The 27,439-nt window shown below is 38.7% G+C and overlaps 1 protein-coding gene across 4 annotated transcripts in view; it reads left to right on the top strand.

The window, feature by feature from the left end:
• NETO1 (neuropilin and tolloid like 1) overlaps positions 1-27,439 on the top strand; it is a 123,773-nt gene that overhangs the window by 27,046 nt on the left and 69,288 nt on the right. The window contains exon 5 of one of the 4 annotated variants that reach the window (XM_062201799.1): positions 4,814-5,001. The exons of the other annotated variants lie outside the window; for them this stretch is intronic. Coding sequence (XP_062057783.1) covers positions 4,814-4,947 — 134 coding nt within the window. The 3' untranslated portion in view covers positions 4,948-5,001. Of the gene's footprint in view, positions 1-4,813; positions 5,002-27,439 lie in introns of those variants that run through there. 4 annotated transcript variants of the gene reach the window in all.

Genomic DNA, 27,439 nt, shown 5'->3' with positions numbered 1-27,439 from the left:
GAAATTCTACAGTCGGTATGTGAGACTAGCTGGCCTAGCGGGCTTCACTTCTTGACTGTGTGGTGTCATCGTTCATCTTCTCTAACTAGAATCTACCTACTGTTTTCTTTACAATATTATGGTGATTATGAACGTGTCAGTCACTCTAGTTAAATCCCTCGAGACAAGCCCTGTTCTCAAGAAATTTACCGTACTTTCAATTTACCTTACTTTCAACATAAATCATCCACAATCTTTTATTTACCTAACTTTAACTTAAATTTACTTTAAACTTAAATTAGCCATCATCTTATATTTACCTTACTTTAATCTCAAATCTACTTTAAATTTAAATCAGCCACAATCTTGTATTTGAATTAATAGCTAAATCTAAAAAAAAAAAAAATCACAATTTTGAGGATGTTCATTTTTTTATGTGACTTGGAGTTGTTACCTCAGAATTTGCTGCTGGAAAAAAACTCAAGTTTCTTCTTGATATCTTATGAATCAATTTCAAAACCTTATGATAATAATTCATATTTGTCAAGTATAATGTTCACTTCCCATAGGAAAATGATTCATTCAGTCCAACTAGGAATGGGAAATAGTGAATAATGAAAACGTGGAAAATTTCTCCAGGTGTCCAAAATTTTCAGAGATCTTTGTAAATCATATTTGCCCCCTCTCTACTTGTATTACTGGAGAGTGATCCTTGAAATGTGACACAATGTGAAATGCTTCGCTGGCACACAGAGATGTGCTGCTGGCCTGTTTGCTTTCATTAGCTGACTGTATGCTGCTGGACCAAGATGGAAGCAGAGATACTCTGTCTTCCTGTGAGCAGAGAGGGCAGACCAGGCCCAGGTAAAACTGGAGCAGAACCCTGCTCAGCCCCTTCGAGTTGTGCTTTCCCACTTCCGTCTGCCATGTGGCTCCTCTTCCTCCATTCTCAGTGCCCACCTCCAGTCTGATTTGGTGTCTCAATCTTTGTTTTGTTTTTGTTTTTGTTTTTGTTTTTTTTAAGTGGAGAGCTGGATCGGAAGAGGAGCATCCAATCCAAGACTAGAACCAGCACCCATATAGGATGCTGGCGCTTCAGGCCAGGGCATTAACCCTCCTGGTCTCCAATGCAGGTGCAGGGCCCAAGCACTTGGGCCATCCTCCACTGCCTTCCTGGGCCACAGCAGAGAGCTGGACCGGAAGAGTCTCAATCTTGCAGGTGATGTTTGTGGTAGGCTCTCATTGCAGAATGGCCCTATAAACCAAACCTGGCTGGTGAGGAATTTTGCCCAATGAGGAAATGTAGGCACCAACAAGTGCAACCTGCATTTTGGTATTATTATTTTTATTAATTTCATTTTTTGTTAACATGTAATAATTGTGAAATTTACAGGATACAGGGTAATATTTTAACAATATGCAGCATAAATTGATCAAATCATAAAAAGGAGCACTTTATTTCATTATGATTTCTTTATGATGACCCACCAGGACTGAAAGTTTTCTTGTTTCAAAGGAATGAAGCCTGAAGGGTGTACCTCTATGCAGTGGGACAAACTGTGGGGAGACTGAAACATCTTCTGATTATGAGAACATAGTTAATACTTTAACTAGTACCACACACATGTGATTTAACTACCTGTTCATTGAGTACCTCCTGTATGTTGGGCACAGCAAAGTCTGTCGTTGTCTGTCAGGAGTAGAAGGCAAGCTGTATAATCATGGTAAATACAAGGAGAATGGCTAAATTAAAAACAAAATATAACTTGCAACTTTTCTAAAATAAACTCCAATATGTGAACCACAGAAAATGTTTGCCTTTCTCCCTTCCTATTCCTTTCGTGTGGATCACACTGCTGTATTTACACTCTCTGTACACCTTAAGGAGAACCTGTACCTTCTGTGATAAGAACTAAAGAGCTAGGCATTTTAAAGGCATCCCATAGAAAGTTATTTCACCTGTAAGCATTTGTGGAACACTGAGGGCCTTGCACTGAGGTTGGGCGGTGTGACCTTAGGAGGGTTCTTCACCCACGCAGGCTTCTGTTTGTTAAAGGGTTGTGTAGAACTCGGTTTTCCTGCAGCTGTAACACTCTAACATTGTAGACTCATTTGTTACTCCATTAAGATGGCTTTTCTACATGAACAGATTTTTAGAAAACAAAATTAACTATTTTCCTTGTGCTCCTGTCTTACAGATGCACCACACTCTTTCTAACTCCAAAGTCTCCATGATTTGTTTTTCTCCAAATCGGGAGACAATAGATCCAGATTCCTCACTTCACACTTGTAGATTCAGTTGAATTTACCCTTGAGAGTAGGTTCCTAACAATAGCCCTTCAATGAGGTCATTTTGGTCAATTATCTTATTTACTTGTTTTGTCATGACAGTAACATAAGTTTAAATTTGCTTAAGATTGTATGGTTGTGAATATTTAGTAGAACAGAAGCAAAAAATAATAACAGGCAAATTCAATGTAGCTACTCTTATGTTTTGTCTCCTTTAATCACCAAAACAGTTAAACAAAATTATGAATGTAACAGTTGAGAAAAATAGGTGAAAAATACATCTAAAGTTCTAGAGATGTGTTTACATGGAACAAAGATGGCTAAGCTGGTGCTTTGGATCCTACTGTCAACTTCCCTGAAGCTTTGTATTAAAGAGAAAGCTGAAAATCCCCACTCTTTGCGTAGGAGAATTATTTTCCTGATTTAGAATTATCTAAGAAAGCCAATCTAGAAAGTGCAGGAAGAGAAGTAGGAACCTTTAGCACCAAGACCCACTGGGACATTACAGCAAGAGTTTACTTGGGGCATCTTTACCTTGGAGTTTAGAAGCATACAAGCAAAAAGCGTGGTGCCTACTTCTATCCTGAGAATTTCATTGGCTGCAGTCTGGTTTGAGCATCCTAGGATGCAAGTAGAAAGTGTGGGGAGAGCAGTAAGCCAAGCCTGTCCTTGCTTAGCGTGAGTGGAAGAATTTCCTTTGGGGCAGGTCGTCCCTGTTGACGCCGTCTTGAAGGACCCTGCCCATCTGAGAGACCTTTCAGGGAGATAAAACCTAGTGGTGTCAGAGTTCTCTGAAGGTCAGGGAGAAGGAGTCCCAAGTCTCACATAACTGTGTCCTCTGGATGAGAACCATGATGTAAACACCTGCCTCTTAGGGAGTAGTCAAGTCAAGAAGCAACTACAAATATTATCAGCTGAATATGCAAAATTTTCTTTTCCTTTCACCTGTTATCCCAAGAAAGAGTTGCAGAAGATAAGGCTAAGAGAAGTGGGAAGGGGGAAGAGAGCTTTACCCTCATAGGCCTTTTTGTAGAGACACCTGCCAGGCAGGCCAGTGGGGAAGAGGAGGTTTTCATACTTTTAATAATAAAGGGTACAACTTCTGGTTTATAAGCAGCTCAAGTACATTATGGTGAGTCCGTTTCCCCATTTTTCTCTTATTTATATAAAGGGAGCAAATTTCATGCATTTTATATCTACAATTTTAGGAGCGTAATGATAATTCTCACCCTACTCTCCCTCCCGTGATGGTAACAAGGAGTTTCTTTGAATTGAACAGTTGTAATGATCATCTCAAGCACACATTCAAGGACAGGGAAAGAATATTCTCCTTCAGTAGTAAGCTCTATTGGAAATGAAGTGAGATTATTCCTCTTTGAAACACAGAGAGATAACTTCTGTAAATTGGTTCTGTAGATAACTATTTGTCTACTAGAAATCAGAATAAAGCTTAGAAAAGTTAAGAAATTTTGGTCATCCAAAGTTACTCACTCTGCAAATTTTAGCAGAAAACTTCAAATCCCATGCAGTATGGTCCTAACACTTGTTCTTGACTTCTATGCCACACTTCCCACGAGAATTAAAGTGAGAAATTAAATTTATTCATAGAACCCTTTGCAGTAAGGAAGAACAATATGCTGATTCAAGTTTTACTTTGCTGACTAATGCAATGATTGTTTCTGCATAAACCTAGTCCACTTGTTGGTTTCTCGTTTATCTCACTGCATGGTCTGTGGGAATTTTGTGTTTGAAACTATCTACTAGGATTTCTCTCACATGTACTCTAGAAATTATATTTATGGTGTCCAAACCTGAGCTTATTAACTCCATATCATTTATATGGAAAACAACCCAAACCCACAGTCTGTTCACTATTGAGTAGTGCATGGTGAACCAAGAAACTCAAGCCCAAAGTATATCAAGCATATCTGGCTTTCCTATTTCCTATTTTGTTCCACCAATCGCTAGATCCTGTTGAATCTGCATCCTTGAAGTTCTACATTGCTGATACCGTCACATTTGTACTGACTCCCAAATGCTTCATCTGTCCAAATGTAATAACCTTTTCCTTTCATTCAAATATGTCTCCATTTTTCTGACATAATTAAGTCAGAGTTCTACGAAACAAAAATCTAATTGTCTCAATCCCCAGAGTGAAACCACTCAGGAGTTTCATACACTACTTCTTACCGCATCAGTCAAGCCCTTAGCAATCTTCTTCCCCTCTGTCCATTCAGCCCTCCTCCACTACCCTCTTTACAAAGTCTTTCATTTGTGCAATTAAATTTGCAGTTGTGCATGTGTTCCTTCTGTTTGAGACATCTTTCTCAACTCATTCATTTTATTTATGCATTTATTAATAAGTATTGCTACTTATGTATACCGTGTAAGCTTCTAGTAGGCACTGGGAGCACAATGATAATCTAGAAAATTGGACCTTTAGACTTAAGAATCTTAAAAATGTAGTTACAGATTTAAATACAAACTCTTACCTTTTTATTTGTTTTATTAATTTTATATTTATAATTTTCATTTTATTTGAAAGGCAAAGAGACAGAGAGAATCGTCTTCTATTTGCTGATTCACTCCCTAAATGTTCACAAAGGCCGGGGACTGGGCCAGGTGGAAGCCAGGAGCCTGAAACCCAACCCTGGTCCTCCACACTGTGGCAGGACTTGAGCTATCACCTGCTGACTCCTAGAAGACACCTTGGCAGGAAGCTGGAGTCAGAAGCAGAACTGGCACTGATCTTATACACTCCACTATGGGAAGCAGGTGTTCCAAGTGGCTTATTAATCATGCCAAATACATGATCCAAATAACATGTTTAAAACGTTAATTATTTACATTTGAAAGAAACAAGTGGCATGAAGAAGAAAGCTAAAATATTTAAATATCACAAGGGGAGCTGACACAGTGCATGAGACAAGGACGTGAAGAGTGTTGGAGTGGAGGTTGATAGGTGGATGAGAGCCAGGAATGCAGAAGAATCAGGAACTGTGGACCCAGAGAGAAAGAAGGAGCATCCTAGACAGTGGAGGCAGTCTTAACGCTGCAGAGATCCAGAGCAGCACGGCACAGGTAGGAAGTAGAGAAGAGATGGTCTACTTGAGAATGCCCTCTCTACTTTTGATCAGTTATCCCTAAATGCTTACTTCTTAGTCATTACATTCTTATTATCTTCTCCCTCCCTCTTCTAAGTGCTCCTGACATCACACACACACCCCTCCCTGCTGCTCTCTCACATTGCATTGTAATTATCTGTTTACGTATTTTTCTGCCTTGAAACTGTGAGAGTTCTAAGGAAGTAACCATGAGTCATATTTGTTTCTGAACACCAACCATAATGTAAACATATGGAAGAATGTACTTCAAGTATTATCACCCCTTTCTTTTTTTTTTTTTTTTTACAGGCAGAGTGGATAGTGAGAGAGAGAGACAGAGAGAAAGGTCTTCCTTTTTGCCGTTGGTTGACCCTCCAATGGCCGCCGCGGCCGGTTCATAACGCTGATCCGAAGCCAGGAGCCAGGTGCTTCTCCTGGTCTCCCATGCGGGTGCAGGGCCCAAGGACTTGGGCCATCCTCCATTGCCCTCCTGGGCCACAGCAGAGAGCTGGACTGGAAGAGGGGCAACCGGGATAGAATCTGCCACCCCAACCGGGACTAGAACCCGGTGTGCTGGTGCCACAAGGCGGAGGATTAGCCTGTTAAGCCACGGCGCCGGCCCACCCCTTTATTTTTCAACACACTGCTGTGTTTACGTGCATGCCCCATTTCCTCCTTGAATTAACGGATATCAGTATTTCCTTGCTGGTAGTTGTGTTTTCCTTCTGCACTTCATATTAGCAGTGGTGGTGCTGCCAACCCCAAGTCCACCCAGCAATAAACTCTAGAGTTATCCATCATTCTTTCCTCTCAAAGTCCACATGATTCAGGTGCTTCCTAATTACCTACTATGAATCTCTGTCCTATGTGTATTTCAGCACTTACTTCAGATTGTCCTAATTTCTTTCATGGGTTATGAGAATAGACACTTGTGTTCCCATCTCACAATTGCTCCTGCCATATTATGCAAACATCTACTACAGTGGCCTCCCTAATAGTCATACCTGGTCATGACAGTGGTCTAATTAAACTCCTTTAATGACTTGTCTGTGCACCCAGAATAAATCTAAATTCTGTAGCAGAACATACAGATTATTTCGTTATTTCCTTCCTTATTCACAGTCTTATCTTTGGATGTTATGGTGCTTAGAGAGTTGATGTAAAGCAGTTTTGAACTATACAGGGCACCTGATGCACCATGATTTGTGTCACTGGCAATGCTGTTTGTTCCTTCTAGAAGGTACTTCACATTCTGCAGATTATCAAATTTTAGCTTGTACTTTAAAAGATAGAGGCAGGTTTATCTTACCCAGAATTCCTTCCCTCCCCACCCTCCTCTGTGGTCCTCTGTGCTGTATTTCTTGTACCTATTCTAATGTGATGATGTTTCTATTGTAATATTATACCCTATTTCTAAATATATTGCAAATTTCTCAGCTGAGAAATTTTGCTTTATGTTTTTTTTTCTAGTGCCTGGGAATTACCATATATTTAACATATTTTTGGTCAAGAAATAAAAAATTGAAAACTGATGGTAGTATGTTATTCAGTGAGAAAGTCAGAAATGACTTAAGGTCCAAATGTAAATACATAAAAGAATTAATTAAATATAAATCTGGAATTTTTTGTATCTCCAGTATCATTATGATCTGAACACTAATTTGTGAAGTAGGTTACTTATATTATTTCTATATTACTTATAAAGTAATCATCATAAGAGTTGATTAACTTCAAATCTCGTAATTTAAAGATGGAACTAGGGTTTGGCTCAAATTTCTTCTGCATTTTTGCAGTGGAATTAAATATATTTGTGAGGGGGAAAGAGAGAGAGAGAGAGAGAGGAGAGAGCACTCACACTCCATTCTGGTTCACTACCCAAATAGCTGCAGTAACCAGGCTGGACTAGGCCAAAGCGAGGAGGCAGGATCTCAATCTGTCTTCCATTTGGTTTATAGGAATTCAATTACTTGAGCCATCACTGTTGCCTCCCAAGGTCCACATTAGCAGGAAACTAGAGTCAGGAACCAGATCCTGAGTTGAACCCGTGTGAGTTGTGGAACTCCTGATCAGCAATATGAAATGTAGATTCCAGCATGACATGCAACCTCCAAATCGCCTTTTAACTGCTAAGCCAGGCACACACCTGAGACTCTGTTTACTTCCACTACTAGGTCTAACTATCTGCTTCAGAAGCCTCTTCCTATGGACCATCTTTTTTCATTTCGTTCTAAAATAAGACTGATTAAATTCAGCTTTATCATTTATGAAATTATTTCTATTAGAATTTTCACTGTTTATCATTGTAAAGATAGATAAATCTTATTTTACAATATACTAATAAGTAATTTATAGTGCTATAATATTTTATGTATGTAGGCATTGTAGTTCATTAAAATATTAAGATGCTCAACAAAGGACTATTAGAAGTTTTATTGTATTGATCCTGGACACACAGTATGCCAACACAATGAAGAAAAGAATAAGCCTCCATCTGTCCTTATGTTATAAACTAAGTTTCTAAATGAAATATACCTGGACTTTGAAAAATTGGCTGTCAGAATGTTGTAATGACTATGGATCTGATCACTTTAACGTAATGATACCGTTGGCGTAGAAGTCGTAAATGTGACGTTGTATTTTTAAAATAAGAAAGTGGAGTAAACCGAGGAGAGATGTACGGGCATTTGTTGGAGGCTGCTTATGCAGCTGGGATAGCTTGAGTCCCTGTTTTCACAGTTTTGAAGTAAAGCCATTTTAGTAGGCCCCCAAATAAGCCCTCAACCTTTCAGGATTTAAAAGTCGAAGGATATACACATGGAATATATTTCATGCCAAATTCATGCTTTATCATCTTCCTGGCTCCCATCCAATCCCGAGGACAAGAGATGTGAGAGAGTGTGGTCAAGGAGTAGTTAAGGTCAGGCGTGTTGTGAAAGATACTGAGGAACCGTTATGCAATAATAACTTATTAATTAAGCTTTTTTTTTTGAGAACTGGTATATTGTAGTCACTATACTAAATCGGGGGAAATATAGAGCTTTTATTTTAATGACAAACACAACCCTAAACAAATCATTAAAATAATATATTTGGGCAATCCTGAAGAATACAACCAAGAGTCCCAACAATGCAGAGACCGGAGGAGGTCTCCTTGAAGTATTGGCATTCAATCTGCAGTCCTCGAATGAGTAGAATATAGTCAGGCTAAGAGCTTAAGTGTTAGAAGTACCTGTAACCCAAACAGCTCAGCAAGGGATACCAATGAATTCATATGTGGGTCAATTTGTTATGATGCAGTTGCCTCAATATCCAGGTATGTCTAGGTTCTCTACATGGGTAAGGAATTTCAGTTTTGCTGATCAGAAAGCCCCTGAAAAGTTTGTTTATGGATATTGCATTTAGTTGGAGTTTACAAAAGTAATAGTTTATAGACCTCTGTGGAAGCTTAGAATTCAACTACTTAATGTATGCTCCCATTTTTCAGGTAACTGCCAAGTATAAGTAAATCTGTAAAAATGTCATCAAGGTTGGATATAACAGCTTTAACTCAAGACCACACAGACTATAGGATGATTTGTTTGTAAGGTGTACACATCTGTTCTGAAAACATGATTGTGGTTAATTGAGTTGTAAATCTGCGTTATTGTCTAGTATAGATTGTATTTATGTGGAAGTGGTTAGTATTAAATATTATAGATCTGGCACAAAGTAATATATCCCCAGATTCTTTTAACTGTTATTCTAAAGATTTGCTACTCCGCAGTATAATCAGTGGTTCAGCGGAGCATTTCAGACCCAGAGTTCTGTCAAAATTCTGCTCTATCCCTTCACACATCGCCTGGGGCAACCTTCAGATCTCCCAGACTCGCACTGACAATGTAAAATAGAGTGCTTGCAAAGCTTTAGGGGTATGGCACATATTGTTTAGTGAACAATAATAATTCACTGGAATCATTACAGTACTCTAGACTTGCTGCAAACTTCAGAGTATTTAGTGAATATTTGGAAAAGAAACATTATTGGATCTGTCTTCAGGACAGATAACTTATTTCCAGTGGGTCTTTTTATTTGTAAGCTAAAAACAACCTACACTTTCCTTGTTTAAACTGAGTTGATTGGTTAATGAAATGATTGGTTTTGTCTTCGTTTTCCTTCTTATGAATTTGTCTATAAAAATTTACTTGGTGACAGGTATTTAGCCTAGTGGGTAAGAGACTGATACAGTCATTTTGGAGTGCTTTGGTTTGGAGTCCAGGTCCACCATCTGACTCCAGCTTCCGGCTAATGTGGGCCTTGGAAGGCAGCAGATGATGGATGGCCCAAGTAGTAGTTCCGTGCCTGCTACCCACAATGAAGACCTGAGTTGAATTCCCAGCTCCCACTTTCAGCCTGGCCAGCTCCAGACATTGCAGGCTTTGGGAAGTCGACAAGCAAAGTTGAGCTTTTGCTCTCACTCTCTTTCTCTCCCATAGAAATATAAAATGCAATTAGTTGGTAATTTTAATGGCCAACGAAGAGACAATAGTAGGGGACAGGAAGTAATAAAACAGCAGCTTTTATTTTTTGTGAAGTGCCCTTTTTCACAGCTTGTTTCGGATCTCTCATCATTAGTTATGAAAGGCACAGTTCTTCTTGGATCTGATCTGCTGGGCAAAATGTTGTACTTCTTCTGTAAGGTGTTTATTCCCCACATCCTCCTACTTGGGGTGACCTTTCTTTTCTTTAAAGTTTTATATCATACAATATAAAGACTCTCCTTAAGAGTTAGCAGTAGTTATTATATATTGTCTTATACCATTATTTGCCAATTCATGTTGACATGCTAAATAAACCTACCCACGTTTACTTTCCCTGATAGCAGATTCTGTTAAACAATGCTTATTGTGAGTCATTGGAAATCAGCATATACTTAACAATTATGGGTTGATGACTAGGGAAAATGATATAGATTAAGTTATTTACAATTATTTCCATCAAGCATTGTTTGAACTATTTAAGAGCATTTCTAACTCTTGCTCATCTTACTCAAGTTTCAAATTATCAGAATTATAAATTACATATTAAAAACAGAACAAAGCAATATCACTTGCACTAAAAAATGTATCAATATTAAGAACAACTTCACTAGACTACAGTAAATGTGAAATATATGTATAAACTCAGAGACTATAAAGTTTGATGTTCAATGCTGAATTATAGTAAAGCATACCTCCGTTCATCCTTTATGAACAGCCTGTATAAATGAAGGCAACAGACAGAAAATTAAGTTAGGTTAGTCACACAGCAATCCCTTGGATGATGCTGAGAAGCCTGAAGAAGTTGTGTAACAGGATTTACAAACACAAACTGCCAGATGTTACCTGGGGCTCAAGAGACAGAATTGTAAGATCTGCTTACTGCTGAGCATGGGTTAATAAAAGTCTAAAGACTGCTTGTCCACTGCTTAATTCCCTTGCTGTATTATTAGAAATAGTTCTTCATGAATAAAAGTGTAAGTAAATCAAATCAGAAGTGTTTATGTTGCCCAAAAAGAAATTGGATTCCCATGAATGTGACACAAATTACTCTAATTTCAGACCTGGGATATATTAACTGCTGCAAATAGTGATGTTTTAATTTTCCTAAAATTTGTAGCACCCTGTGAAACAATTTGCTTATAAACTTTAGGAAGACAATATGTATTTTACTTTATAATAATTACAAAGCATTTTATATTGCATCAAAATATAATAATCAAGAAACTGAAGAGCTAGCAAGAATTTGGATGGTATCTTCTAGCCCATCTATCAGTTATTCATTTACCTATATGCTATGTGCTACGTATCAAATGAACTTATACCCCACTATTTTCTAACACGGAGAGTTAGGGGGTACAATGGGATGTGTATCATAATAAAGGTCAGCATGTTACATCAAATAATTGACAGACTTTTCACTAATGATGGGCTATGCTTTGAAGAGCTTTCCTCAAAGTTGCTCTTGAAGCTCCTAGGAAAACTAGCTTGAAGGAAAGGAACTTCTGGGCTAAAGAACCACAGTGCCCCAAAACAGAAATACTGCTTTTCCACAAAAGAAATTGCAAGTGATTTAGTTTAGTTGAAATGAAGGCCATGCACAGAGACATTATGAATGATGTGAGGCAAAAAGTTATCCCAGCTGAATATCAGTATTTGATATACTAACATTAATGAGTTTAATGTTGCTATAATGGAAACCATCTGAAGAGTTTATGTTCGAAAATGATAACATTTGATATATGGAAACACTACTGATCTCAGGAGAAGAGGTAAATCAGGAAAGGTGAAACTATTGATGAGTTGGAAGGCTGAAAAAAGGCCATATGGATTTTTTTTTAATCTTTGTGTATTTTTAAATATTTTCAGGAATGCAAATTTCATATGTACAACTTTAGGAATAAGGTGATTCTTCCCACCATACCCACCCTCCCACCCACACTCCCATACCACCTCTTCCTCCCTCTCCCCTTGCAGTCCCATTCTCTATTAAGATTCATTTTCAAATAACTCTGTACAAAAGACCAACTCTACACTAAGTAAAGATTTCGACAATTTGCACACATGTGCACACACAAAAACATCCGTTTGAGAAATAGTTTTACAGTTAAGTCTCATAATGCAACTCATTGAGGACAGAGGTCCTGCAAGGGGAGTTAGTGCACAGTGACCCCTGTTGTTAAGAATTAACACTCCTATGTATGACGTCAGTGACCACCCAAGGCTAGGCTAGGCTATGGAAGACTTTGAATCCACAAACTCCTTCAGTATTTAGACAAGGTCATAAGCAAAGTGGAAGTTCTTTCCTCCCTTGAGAGAAAAGTACATCCTTCTTTGATGGCCACTTCTTTCCACTGGGGTCTCAATCACAGAGATCTGTCTTGTAAGAGCATTTTTTGCCACAGTGTCTTGGTTTTCTGTAACTGAAATGCTCTCATGGGCTTTTCAGCCAGACCAGGAAGCCATAAGTGCTGATTCTGAGGTCAGAGTGTTACTTAAAGCGATTGTCATTCTATGAGTCTACTGTGTGGGACTGCTTCCCATGTTGGAACATTCTCTCCATTTTAATTCTATCTATTATTATTACCAGACACTCGATCCTACTTATATGATCACTTTAACATTTAACCCTATCTATATGTTCATTTTAAGATTTAATGTGATCACCTTAACACTTATGATGGCATTTCTAACTCCCAGCTTAGTGGGATTTGGAATCCCATGACTAGATTTTAAACTATACCCTTAGAAGTAAGTCCATAGGAATGTATGCAGAACTATACAGCTTTGCAGTTACAAACTTCCTTCTCCCTCTCTTATTCCCACTCTTATCTTTTACTGGGATCCATCCTCAATTGACTTTATACACATATGATTAACTCTGTGTTAAGTAAAGAGTTCAAGAAATAGTATGAAGAAAAGAACTGAAAAAACAGAAGAACCAAAACTGTTTCTCCATAGTCAAGACAAGGGCAGCTCAAGCCATCCGTTCTCAAGGTGTCAATTTCACTTCTACAGATTTTGTTTTAGCTGCTTTATTAGTTCTCATAGATCAGGGAGAACATAAGGTATTTGTTCCTTTGGGACTGGCTTATTTCACTAAATATGATGTTTTCCAGATTCATCCATTTTGTTGCAAATGACCAGATTTCATTTTTTTTACTGCTGTGTAGTATTCCATAGTGTACATAGCCCATAATTTCTTCATCCAGCTTTTGGTTGACAGGTATTTAGGTTAATTCCATACCTTAGTTATTGTGAATTGAGCTGCAGTTAACATGGAGGTGCAGATAACTCTTTTTATGCTGATTTCATTTCCCCTGATAAATTCCCAGAAGTGGAATGGCTAGATCATATTGTAAGTCTATATTCAATTTTTTGAGGTATCTCCATTCTGTCTTCCATAGTGGCTTTACCAGTTTACATTCCCACCAATAGTGGATTAGGGTACTTTTCTTCCCTCATCCTCATCAGCATTTGTTGTTTATTGATTTCTGTATGAAAGCCATTGTAACTGGGGTGAGGTGAAACCTCATTGTTGTATGATTTGCATTTCCCTGATGGCTAGTGATCCTGAACACTTTTTCATGTGTCTATTGGCCATTTGGATTTACTCTATTGAAAAAAATGTGTTTTAAGTCTTCAGCCTATCTCTTAACTGGGTTGTTTTGTTGTTGTGGAATTTCTTGATCTCTTTGTAGATTATGATTATTAATCCTTTATTAGTTGCATTGTTTGCAAATAATTTCTCACATTCTATTGGTTGCATCTTCAGTGTCCTGGGTGTTTCTTTTGCAGTACAGAAACTACTCAGTTTGATGCAATCCCATTTGTTAATTTTGGCTTTGACTGTCTGTGCCTCTGGGGTCTTTCCCAAGAACTCTTTACCTGTGCCAATGTCTTGTAGGATTTCCTCAATGTTCTCTAATAATTTGATGGTGTCGGGTCGTAGATTTAGGTCTTTAATCCATGTTGAGTGGATTTTTGTGTAAGGTGTAAGGTAGGGGTCTTGCTTCATACTTCTGCATGTGGAAATCCAGTTTTCCCAGCTTCATTTGTTAAAGAGGCTGTCCTCACTCCACGGGTTGGTTTTAGCTACTTGGTCAAATATAAGTTGCTTATAGCTGCTTGGATGGATTTCTGGCATTTCTGTTCTGTTCCATAGGTCTATCTATCTGTTTTTGTACCAGTACCAGGCTGTTTTGATTATAACTGCCTTGTAGTATGCCTTGAAATATGGCATTGTGATGCCTCCAGCTTTTTTTGTTGTTGTATAAGATTGCTTTAGCTATTTGAGGTCTCCTATGCCTCCATATGAATTTCAGCATCATTTTTCCATATCTGAGAATTGTCTTTGGTATTTTGGTTGTTATTGCATTGAATCTATAAATTGCTTTTGGAAGAATGGACATTTTGATGATATTGATTATTCCAATCCATGAACGTGGAAGATTTTTCCATTTTTCTGTATCTTCTTCTATTTCTTTCTTTAATGTTTTCAATTCCGATTGTAGATAGCTTTCACATTTCTGATTAAATTTATGCTAAGGGTTTTTTTTTTTTTTGTAGCTACTGTGAATGGGATTGATCTTAGAAGCTCAGTCTCTGCCTTGCCATTGTTTGTGTTTACAAAGGCTGTTGATTTTTTATGTATTGATTTTATATTCTGGGACTTTACCAAACTCTGAGTTCCAATAGTCTCTCAGTGGAGTCTTTTGGATCCCCTATATATAGAATCATGTCATCTGCAAATAGGAATAGATTTACTTCCTCCTTTCTAATTTGTATCCCTTTGATTTCTTTTTCTTTGCCTAATGACTCTGGCTAAAATTTCCAGGACTATATTGAATAGCGATGATGACAGTGGACATGCTTATCTGGTTCCGGATCTCAGTGGGAATGCGTCCAACTTTTATCCATTCAATAGGATGGTGGCTGTGAGTTTGCCATAAATTGCCTTGATTGTGTTGAGGAGTATTACATTTATACCTAGTTTGCTTAGATTTTTCATCATGAAAGGGTGTTACATTTAATCAAATGCTTTCTCTGCATCTACTGAAATAATCATATAGTTGTTCTTCAGCAGTTTGTTAATGTGATGTATCACATTGATTGATTTGAAAATGTTAAACCATCCCTGCATACCAATGATAAATCCCACATGGCCTGTGTGGATGATATTTCTGATGTGTTGTATTCGATTGGCTAGAATTTTGTTGAGGATTTTTGCGTCTATGTTCATCAGGGAAATTGGTCTGTAATTCTCTTTCTCTGATGCTTCTTTTTCAGGTTTAGGAATTAAGGTGATGCTGGCTTCATGGAAAGAATTTTGGAGGATTCCCTCCAAAGTTTTGAATAACTTGAGAAGACTTGGTCTTAGTTCTTCTTTAAATGTCTGGTAGAATTTATCAGTGAAGCCATCCAGTCCATGGCTTTTCTTGGTGGGGAGGACCCTTATTAACAATTTAATTTCTGTCTTGCTATTGGGTCTGTTTAGGTTTCTATATCTTCATGGCTAAATGTAGGTCGGTTGTATGTGTCCAGAAATCTATCCATTTCTTCTAGCTCTCCCAGTTTGTTGGCGTACAGCTCTTTATAGTAGTTCCTGATGATTCTTTTTATTTCTGTGGTGTGTGTTGTTACATTTATTTTTTAATCTCTAATTTTATTGAGTTTGGTTTTATCGCTCCTTTTTTAGTTAATTTTGCCAATGGTGTGTCAATTTTTTTTCCAAAAAGCCAGCTCTTCCTTTTGCTGAACTTTTGTATTTTTTGATTCAATTTTGTTTATTTCTTCTCTAATTTTAATTATTTATCTTCTCCTACTAGTTTTGGGTTTGGTTTCCTGTTGTTTTTCAAGATCCTTGAGAGGCAATGATAGCTTACATTTTTGGTACCTTTCCATTTTCAGGATGTAAGCACCAATTGCTATAAACTTTCCTCTTAACACTACTTTTGCTGTATCGCATAATTTTTGATATGTTGTATTGTCATCTTCATCTATTTCCAGAAATTTTTTGATTTCTTCTATGACCCACTGTACATACAAGAGCAATTTGCTCAGCTTCCATGTGTTTGCATAGGTTGTAGAGATTCCTGTGTTTTGTTATTTCCAGCTTCACTGCATTGTGTTCCAAGAAGTTGCATGTTATGATTTTTTTAATTTGCTGAGACTTGCTTTATGGCCTAGTAGGTGCTCAATTCTAGAGAAAGCTCTGTGCACTGATGAGAAGAATGCATATTCTGCAAGTTGTAGGATGAAAAGTTCTGTAGATATCAGTTAGGTCCATTTGGTCTATTGGGTCAATTCACTCTGATGTTTCCATGCTGATTTTCTCTCTGTTTCATCTGTCCATGACTGAAAATGGGGTATTGAAGTCCTCCATTACTATTTGATTGGAGTATATTTCTGCTTTTGGATCCCTTAACATTTCTTTTAAATAGCCAGATGCCCTGTAATTAAGTGTATATATGTTTATAATAATTACATCTTGCCGTTGAATTGATCCCTTAAATATTATTTAGTGCCCTTCTTTGTCTCTTTTAACAGTTTTTATCTTAAAGTCTATTTTTTCTTTTTTTTAAATAAATAATTTTTTTATTTGGTAAATATAAATTTCCAAAGTACAGTTTATGGATTACAATGGCTCCCCCCGCCCCCATAATTTCCCTCTTGTTTATGGCATCAGTAATCTCCCTAGGCTCTAGTCATGAGTTGCCAATGTTATGGAAGCCTTTTGATTTCGCTGTCTTCGATTTTATTCCGACAGGGTCAGAGTCAAAGTGGAAGCTCAATCCTCCCTTCAGAGAAAGGTACCTCCTTCTTTGATGGCCCTGTTCTTTCCACTGGGATCTCACTCTCAGAGATCTTTCATTTAGGTCTTCTTTATTTTTCCCCCAGAGTGTCTTGGCTTTCAATGCCTAAAATACTCTCATGGGCTCTTCAGCCAGATCCGAATGCCTTAAGGGCTGATTCTGAGGCCAGAGTGTTGTTTAGGACATCTGCCATTCTGTGAGTCTGCTGTATATCCTGCTTCCCATGATGGATCATTCTCTCCCTTTTTGATTCTATCAGTTAGCATTAGCAGACACTAGTCTTGTTTATGTGATCCCTTTCAGTGTGATCAATTGTGAACTGAAATTGATCACTTGGACTATTGACATGGCATTGGTACATGCCACCTTGATGGGATTGAATTAGAATCCCCTGGCACGTTTCTAACGCCACCATTTGGGGCAAGTCTGATTGAGCATGTTCCAGACTGTACATCTCTGCCCTCTCTTATTCCCACTCTTATATTTAACAGGGATGACTTTTCAGTTAAAATTTAAACACCTAAGAATAATTCTGTGTTAATTACAGAGTTCAAACAATAGTACTAGAAAAAAATACTAAAAGAGATAAAGTATTATATTGTACATCAACAGTCAGGACAAGAGCTGATCCAGTCACTGTTTCTCATAGTGTCCATTTCACTTCAACAGGTTTCCCCTTTGATGCTCAGTTAGTTGTCGCCAATCAGGGAGAACATATGATATTTGTCCCATTGGGACTACCTTAATTCACTCAGCATAATATTTTCCAGATTCCTCCATCTTGTTGCAAATGACCGGATTCCATTGTTTTTGACTGCCATATAGTATTCTATAGAGTACATGTCCCATAATTTCTTTATCCAGTCTACTGTTGATGGGCATTTGGGTTGGTTCCAGGTCTTAGCTATTGTGAATTGAACTGCAATAAACATTAATGTGCATATGGCTTTTTTATTAGCCAAATTAATTTCCTTTGGGTAAATTCCAAGGAGTGGGATGGCTGGGTTGTATGGTAGGGTTATGTTCAGGTTTCTGAGGAATCTCCAGACTGACTTTCATAGTGGCGTAACCAGTTTGCATTCCGACCAAGAGTGGGGTAGTGTCTCTTTTTCCCCACATCCTCACCAGCATCTATTCTTGGTAGATTTCTGAATGTGAGCCATTCTAACTGGGGCGAGGTGAAACCTCATTGAGGTTTTTATTTGCATTTCCCTGATTGCTAGTGATCTTGAACCTTTTTTCATGTGTCTGTTGGCCATTTGGATTTCCTCTTTTGAAAAATGTCTATTGAGGTCCTTAGCCCATCTCTTAAGTGGGTTGTTTGTTTTGATGTTGTGGAGTTTCTTGATTTCTTTGTAGATTCTGGTTATCAACCCTTTATCTGTTGCATAGTTTGCAAATATTTTTTCCCATTCCATCAGTTGCCTCTTCACTTTCCTGATTGTTTCTTTTGAAGTACAGAAACTTCTCAATTTGATGCAATCCCAAATGTTAATTTTTGCTTTGACTGCCTGTGCCTCTGGGGTCTTTTCCAAGAAGTCTTTGCTGGTACCTATATCTTGCAGTGTTTCTCCAATGCTCTCTAATAATTGGATGGTATTGGGTCATAGATTTAAGTCTTTAATCCATGTTGAGTGGATTTTTGTGTAAGGTGAAAGGTAGGGGTCTTGCTTCAAGCTTCTGCATGTGGAAATCCAGTTTTCCCAGCACCATTTATTGAATAGACTGTCCTTACTCCAGGGATTGGTTTTGGATCCTTGATCAAATATAAGTTGGCTGTAGATGTTTGGATTGATTTCTGGTGTTTCTATTCTGTTCCATTGGTCTATCCATCTGTTTCTGTACCAGTACCATGCTGTTTTGATAACAACTGTCCTGTAGTATGTCCTGAAATCTGGTATTGTGATGCCTCTGGGTTTGTTTTTGTTGTACAAGATTGCTTAGCTATTCGAGGTCTCCTGTGTCTCCATATGAATTTCAGCATCATTTTTTCCAGATCTGAGAAGAATGTCTTTGGTATTTTGGTTGTTATTGCATTGAATGTGTAAATTGCTTTTGGGAGAATGGACATCTTGATGGTATTGATTCTTCCAATCCATGAGCATGGAAGATTTTTCCATTTTTTGGTATTCTCTTCTATTTCTTTCTTTAAGGTTTTGTAATTTTCATCATAAAGATCTTTGACATCCTTGGTTAAGTTTATTCCAAGGTATTTGGTTGTTTTTGTAGCTATTGTGAATGGGATTGATAAGTTCTTTCTCTGCCGTGGCATTACCTGCGTATACAAAGGCTGTTGATTTTTGTGCATTGATTTTATATCCTGCTACTTTGCCAAACTCTTTGATGAGTTCCAATAGTCTCTTAGTAGAGTCCTTTGGATCCCCTAAATAAAGAATCATATCATCTGCAAAGAGGGATAGTTTGAGTTCTTCCTTCCCAATTTGTATCCCTTTAATTTCTTTTTCTTACCTAATAGCTCTGGCTTAACTTCCAGAACTATATTGAATAGCAGTGGTGAGAGTGGGCATCCCTGTCTGGTGCCAGATCTCAGTGGAAATGCTTCGAACTTTTCCCCATTCAGTAGGATGTTGGCCGTGGGCAACCCAGTGGGAGACTGCAGAAGAATTTAAAGTCTATTTTTTCTGATATTATGATGGCTATACCAGCTCTGCTTTGGTTCCTATTGGCATGAAATATCTTTTCCATGCTTTAACTTTCAGTTTGTGTGCATCTCTGTTGATGAGATGTGGTTCTTTTGGTAGCAAATAGATGGGTTTTGTTTTTTTATCTATTCAGCCAGTCTGTCTTTTAACTGTAGTGTTGAGGCCATTTACATGGAAGGTTACTATTGATAAGTAAAGACTTTACCCTGCCATTTTTCCAAAATATTCCCATTTTTTACTTTTAATTTTTTTTGAACTTTGATGGAAGATTTTCTTCATTTACCTTCCTTGTATAGATGACAGTATTTCTGTGTTTCTGTGTGCAGCACAATCTTAAGCATCTTTTGTACTTGACTGGATGGGTGGTCACAGATTCTTTGAATTTCTGTTTGTCATGGTAGGTCTTTATTTAACCTTCATTTATAAAAGAGAGCTTTTCAGGGTATAGTATTCTGTGTTGACAGTCTTTTTCTCATAAGACTTGGACTACATCTCACCTTTCTCTCCTAGCCTGTAGGTTTCTGATGAGAAGTCCATTGTGAGTCTAATTGGAGATCCTCTGAAATTAATCTGACATTTCTCTCATGCACATTTTAGAATCTTCTCTTTATGTTTTATTGTGGTGAGTTTGACAACAATGTATCATGGTGAAGATCTTCTCTAATCATGTCTATTAGGAAATATGTGTGCTTCCTGTACTTGAATGCCCCTTTCTCTCTCCAAATTGGGTATGGTTTCTATTAGTATTTCACTAAAAAGATCTTTTATTCATTTCCTTTCTTTCCATGCCTTCAGGAATTTCTAAAGCCCATATGTTTGGTAGTTTGATAGCATCCTTTGGATTCCTAACGGTTTTCTAATTTTCTCTTCTTGTTTTTGGTTTGACTATGTGATTTCCTGTGCTTTGTCTTCTAAGTCAGATAATCTTTCTTCTGCATCCCTGATTCTCTTGTTAAGGCTTTCCATTGCATTTTTCTTTGTTCTATTGAATTCTTCATTTCCTTTTGATTTCTCAATTTTGTGGGAGAAATTTTCTTTTATGCTATGTACGGATTTCAGTAGTTCGTGCATCTGCTTGTGATTACTTCTGTGCAATCTTATGATCAACTTTTTGAATTCCATTTCTTGCATTTCTTCAGGCTCATCATCTTCACAATCTAGTATCGAAGTGTTGTGTTCTTTTGGGGGCATCATGTTGTCTTCCTTAGTCTTGTTTCTTGAATTGGTGCATTTATTATTCAACATTTGTGGAGATATTTATTGATTTCTTCTTTGTTTTTTTTTGCTGCGGTGGCTTTTATATTTGTACTACGCTTCTGTAAATAAGTGTAGTGCCTGCTTTCTGTGAATATCTAGAGGCATATGGTGCACGTGGCCAAGGTGCTGTGTTGAAGTGTGTGTCTAATGAGATATATCCAGGTTTATTGTGGTAAATCTCCTCTTTTTTTTAATCAGAAGTGAAGTTTATTCTATTTAGCTGAACTCGCCTCAAAGTAGGCCAGTGTAGGTATAATATTTGTCCACTCTGCCCCAAGGACCATGAAAAAGATCTGTACCATCCTCAGCATAAGCTCAGATTCCCCAGAAATGTCATTCACCAGGTAACCAGGGAGCCCTGAGCATATGAAGTCTCCCATAGTGACTGCCCAAATCCCAGCTACAATGAGTCCTCCCACACAGCCTGTTTTTTGACAGTCCAAGAACATAAGCCTCCCAGAGTCATGATCACCCATCCCCCTTTTAGTTCTCCCCACCAGAGTCAGGAGTCTCCACTCAGCTGGTTACTGGGTGCCAACATGAGCTGGTGCAGCTGTTATGTCCCAGAAAACAAGTTCAAAATGGCACCTGCTCTATCACCTTATTGCAGGATGCTGTTGTAAGGTGATCGGGGAAAGAGAACCACGTGCCACCTTTTTGTTTTTCCTCTGGTTTGGTAGGCACAGTATCTCCCACAGAGCTCCAAACCAGATTCCCTCTAGGCCCTTCCTGCAGCTTTGTTGTCAATGTATTTGGCTGCTGTGGTAGGGTCTCACCTCATTCTCTAATGTTGGTACAAAGGCTCTTGGCTGCTGGGGTCCTGAGTTGTGGGTGTCCACATAGGTCCACTGTATCCCTCTAATTATTTTTTATTTGGCAGGCAGAGTTAGACAGTGAGAGAGAAGAGAGAAAGGTCTTCCTTCCATTGGTTCACCCCCCAAATGGCTGCTACGGCCGGGGCTCTGCGCTGATCCAAAGCCAGGAGCCAGGTGCTTCTTCCCAGTTTCCCATGCAGGTGCAGGGGCCCAAGCACTTAGGCCATCCTCCACTGCACTCCCGGGCCACAGCAGAGAGCTGGACTGGAAGAGAAGCAACCAGGACTAGAACCCAGTACCCATATGGGATGCTGGCACCACAGGCGGAGGATTAACCAAGTGAGCCACAGTGCCGGCCCATGTGTCCCTCTAATTTGCATAGGGTTTCCTCTGCCATTTTCTCCCTAACTTCCCTGAGACTGCATTTTCTTTTTTAAAACTATCTTATCCTACTAGTACCGGTAAGCTCTCTCCCTACTCTGCCATCTTGGAAGTTCTCCACCATATGGATTAATATAACTCCTTGGGTAGCATTCCATATGATCAGGGAGACACAGCTCCAAGCATTGCATAGATGTTAAAATTTATTGCATATTCTGTCTATTTGTGAAGATAAAAAGACAGTGAGTTATGTTGGCACATAATTGGTCTGAGATACCTTTGAAATATAGATGTGAAAGTAACGTAATATCTTTTATTATGTTATAGACCAAATTGAAATTCTATGAAGTAGATGATTTTAATTCATTGTTGCAGCTCCACTTGTTGAGTAGAATTTTAAATTATAAGAGAGATTTGGTCTGTGGAATCCAATGTGTTAGTCATTGGCATAGAGTTGGTGGTGGGTATGGATGTCACTGCTCAGCAAAGAAATATGAAGGACGATAAAAGGCAGAACATTTGAGTAGGTGTGCTGGCAAGGTAGTCCAAGGGCTTCTGTTTGAGGAGCCTAAAATAAATGCTGAGCAGCATAAAGTGCACTTAGAGGGGGTTGGGTGAGTGATAAAGGTCCCAGAAAACAAGTGAAGTAGACAGATCTAAGTCAAATTATCCTGTGATGTGTTCAAAAGAATGCAATTTATCAGATTTTAATTAGAAGAGATAACTGATGATGCTTTAAAGGACAATTTTCCTAGTGGTAAACATAGAATTCATACTACATATAACAAAACAATGAATAAAAAACTAATGGTAGGTGCATATAAACATCGAATAATCTTTCAAGAACTTTGTCTATGGCAGGAACCAGGTGATTCAGGATTAAGAAAGCATAGATAGTGAATCTGAGGAGGTGCTGTAGAGACAATAGATTTTAAAGATTTAAAGATTTTAAAGTTTATCTTTCGTCTCTTCTTTATACAAGACTTGATTCTGCCAGGAACCACCCTGAAGACATGATTTCTCATGCTTTGCCTCCCCACCCAAACCTTCCTCCAGACTGAAAGCTCCTGGAAGATTCTGACCATCTTCTATGTTGCATCTGCTCAATGAGAAACCATGAGCCAACCCTCAGCCCTTACTAGCTTTGGTATTTTTGTCACTTCGTGCTTCTTGCTTGGAGTCCTTGTTAGATTCACTGGTTCCTTTCAGTGCCCAATATAGGTGAAGCAACAACCACAACCGTAGTGTGAACATTTCTGGTGGCTGGATGGTGTCCAGGGTACTGAAATTGTGTATGCAGCTCATAGCCTTTGCCAATTCCAGCAGCACCACTCTAACTCACTGAAACTTGTGCCAACATAGCATTGCTGTTCCTGTCTCACATGAGGGATTCTTCTTCACAAGTGCTCACCCAAATCTGTGGCTAGCTTGTGTTCAAAATACCATGGGGAAATAAAGCAATGAATCTGTCGTACTTTTTTTATTTCAGCCATATAGGTAGATCTGGGAACAGACTTGAATCAAATTCAGAGACACACCCTAGGACCACTTGCAAATCACCCACTATTAAGCCTTAATTTCTATAACCAAAACTGTCTTTATTGGAGTAAGGGTGGCCATGAGATTTATTATCTCTCCCTGTGGTTGCACTCAAATATATATGGAAGTGTCTCAACATGTCTGGCAAATCCTGGGGTAATGTAATTTTGTCTCGAAGTAGGAGAAGGAGACACTCATCATGATACAGCACAGTGTTGCCTTTTAATGCTGCAATGATATGATGGACAAGTAAAGCAAGACAAGTGCTCTCGCCTGTGGTTTCAGTGAAGAGCACATGTATGGTGCTTCCTTAATCTGAGAATTCCCCAGTCACTGTTTTGTTCCCGAGGATGCCTGTTCAGTCTTTATTGTGTGTCATTCCTTCAGCCTACAGTTGGGCAAAGGAGTAGATAATTTGCTTGCATTTCAAAGAGTAAGCATACGTCAGGATAAAATAAACATAGACCCATGTTAACATTCAAAGGAGAAACTAGATGTTAAAATACACATTTAGGGACAAGCATTTGGTGTAATGGTTAAGACACCACTTACGACACCCCCAATGTCCTATCATAGTCCCTGGGTTTTAGTCCTGGCTCTGCTCCAAATTCCAGCTTCCTACTAACATATACTCCAGTATTAGTAGTGGCTAATACTCCCACCCATGTGGGAGATCCAGATTGAATTCCCAGATCCTGGCTTCAGCCTGGCATAGCCCTGGATACTGCAGGCTTTTAGACATTGAACCACCAGATGGACAATTTCTCTCTTTATTTTTCTGTCTCTCCATTTTTCTCTATCTCTCAGATAAATAAATAAGATATATATATGTGTGTATATATATATAAAATAAGATATATATATTACATATATATATTTAAGTTTTACAGTGTTTGAATAATGATAGGTATGTGAAGCTGAAGGTTGTGAAAATGCCTACAAATTTACAAAAATAATAAATGATATCATCTTAAGGTTTAATAATCAACTGAAATGCCTTGGTGTTTTTGACCCTTTATTCTTCCACGAAAATGTTGAGAAGCAGCTTGTCAAGTTCTATTAAGGAAAATTTCCTTAATAGTGTAGGTGTGTGTGTAGGTGAACTTGAGGAGAGCTGACTTTTCTAATATGTTTATCTCACATTTCATGAACAAGGTCCATGGTGTGCCTCTCCACTTATTCAAGTCTTATCAGTGCCTTCCATTCTGTTCTTTTCTTTGATCCATTCCTGGAGACTCTGTTTTGCAATTTTTCAAGTGAAATGCATTTTTTGGTAATTCTAATTTAAGTTGTGTGATAATCAGAGAATCATTTCATGTTCTTGGTGACTGTTTTCGCTTGGTCACCAGTTCATTTTGCATTTAAGACTGTTCAAAGATCTCTTTGTTTCATCTTGATCTGCCTCTTACATTTCCCCTCATAAGAAGTCTCATGGAGATAATACATCCCACTGTGTATTTGTTCTCTAGATACCTTCATTCCCCCTTTATTCTTGAGAGATTATGTTGCTGACTGACAACTCTAGGTTGATAGGTATTTTCTCCAGCTGCAGTAGATATTATTTGGCTGCCTGTTGGTTTGTACTTTTGCTACTGAAATGTCTGCAACCATTCCGTCAGTTCATTTAATTGACTTGGTCTTTGTTTCTATCCCTTCAAGATCTTAATCTTTATGTTTAGCAGTTCCACAGCCATGTGTCTGGGTATGGGTTTATTATTTCTTGTTTAGTATTTTTTTTAAATCTTTTTTTTTTTTGACAGGCAGAGTGGACAGTGAGAGACAGAGAGAAAGGTCTTCCTTTTGCCATTGGTTCACCCTCCAATGGCCGCCGCGGTAGCGCGCTGCGGCCGGCGCACCGCGCTGATCCGATGGCAGGAGCCAGGTGTTTATCCTGGTCTCCCATGGGGTGCAGAGCCCAAGGATCTGGGCCATCCTCCACTGCACTCCCTGGCCACAGCAGAGAGCTGGCCTGGAAGAGGGGCAACCGGGACAGGATCGGTGCCCCGACCGGGACTAGAACCCGGTGTGCCGGCGCCGCAAGGCGGAGGATTAGCCTAGTGAGCCGCGGCGCCGGCCTCTTGTTTAGTATTTTATGACTTCCAGATGAATAGCCTAATATCATTCATCAGTTCTGAAAAGTGTGTAGGTATTGCTTATTCAAATACTGACAATTTTTTATGATTTTATTTAAAAAATATTTATTAGAATTCAGTTTCTGTATCAATCACCTTTTCATTACTTTTACTAAAATGCCTGAGAACTTCTTGAAAAGGAAAAGGTGGATTTTTCTTCATAGCCACAGTTTGGAGAGTCACAGTGTAGGGTGAGGGGGCTCCATGTGTCTGGGATCTGGTAGAGCCTAGCAAGAATGGGGCAGGTACAGAGGAGTTATTGCACGGTGAAACAGAAATCAGAAAGAAGCTGTTCAAAATCAGCTTCCATGAGCAACTCCCTGACAAGAAATATCTTCTAAAGACAAGGCCTGCCTCAGGTGATCACTGACGTCACAAATAAGAGTTCCAATTGTTAAATCAACAACAGGACTCACTGTGCACCTAGTCCCTATGTAGGACCTCTGTCCTTAATGAGTTGTTCTATGAGAATTAATGGTAAAACATGTCTTTAAACTGTCCTTTATACTTTGTGTGTCTGTGTGGGTCCAAACTGTTGAAATCTTTACTTAGTATAGAGTTGGTCTTCTATATATAAAGATAATTTAAAATGAATCTTAATGAAGAATGGGATGGGAGAGGGAGTAGTGGTGGGACGAGAGTTGGGGAGGGAGGGTGGGTTTGTCGGGGAAGAACCGCTATATTCTAAAAGTTGTACCTATGAAATGTATATTTATTAAATAAAAGCTTCCAAAAAAAAAAAAAAAAAACAAGGCACCAGTGACCCAAAGACTTTCCACTAGGCCCATTGGGCCCATCTCTCAGACACCATAATTAGAGCAAATCTCTAGAATTTTCCAACCAACTCTTAATATAAAACTTCAGAGCTTAAGCATCTGCATAGATTTGGGGTATCCTGTTGAATTAATAACAGTTTCCAATTTTTAATAGTTTCTGTTTTGTGCTTTTGGTTTCAAATGTCTTAAAAACATTCTGCCCCTACCTACAGGATATTTGATCACTGCTAACTTTAGAATCTGTTGTATGTTGTTTCTGTTGACCCTTCACATATAGTGATGTTGCTTCCTCCTTGTATGGGTTATTTTTTGTTCATTTAATCTATTGCTATTGTATGTCTAATTGGGGGAAACTTTCCTCCAAAGATAGCTTGTTCTGCTTCTGATTTGTTTCTTCCCATAGCCAGTCACCATATCTCATCCAAGCCACTTCATCCTGCCAAAGTGTTGGTGCAGAAAATGCCCAAGCTCAGCTTTGATTTTGGGTTCTTTTCCAAAACTCAAATCCCCACAGCATATTTTTTCAGTACTGCCCTTCCTCTCAGAAACCCCAAACTTTCTGGCCATTTTTTTGTACTTTTGGTTTCCAAATTTCCTTCTCCTCTGGAACTAACTGCTTGCCCCCAGATTCCTGGTGCTTTTCCCCTGGGTACTGCAGGTCCATTCAGCCCAGGTTGCAGTTGGTACAGCAGGATGCTCAGGTGTTGCCTACATGGTTGGTTGGTCCTAGTGAACATGGACCAATCCAGTTCTTTATTTGTCACTTTTCGTTATCAAGAGTAAGTGTAGACCATTTTGGGAGTACTCCATCCCAAGATAAGGGAGCCAGAACATCCCAGGCTATGTTCTAGTCCTCCCAAGAAGCTGGGTGTCCTCCAGTGCCTTAACTCAGAATTCTTGTAGCCCCTGGGTCTTGAGATACAGCGTAAGGCCTTCTGAGGCATCCAAGGAGCAGAGCAAGTGAAACTTGTGTGGATGAGACACCATCCACCCCAGGGCAGCTTTGCGTTTACCCATTTTGTGTCACTTGTTGTGTTCAAAGGAGTTGTATCTCAGCAGACTGAAGAGCATGGTGCACCTGCTCCATGTGCTTTCTCAGCCATCAAAAAATGGAAGGGGAATGAAAAACCTTACCAGTAAAGTACAAAGCAAGAAAAGAGAAAAGGGACATGAAA

The sequence above is a fragment of the Lepus europaeus genome, chromosome 9, assembly GCF_033115175.1.
Source record: "Lepus europaeus isolate LE1 chromosome 9, mLepTim1.pri, whole genome shotgun sequence".
NCBI lineage: Eukaryota > Metazoa > Chordata > Mammalia > Lagomorpha > Leporidae > Lepus > Lepus europaeus.
The sequence above is the reverse complement of the archived record's forward strand: the minus strand, read 5'-3'. Positions and strand labels throughout refer to the sequence as shown.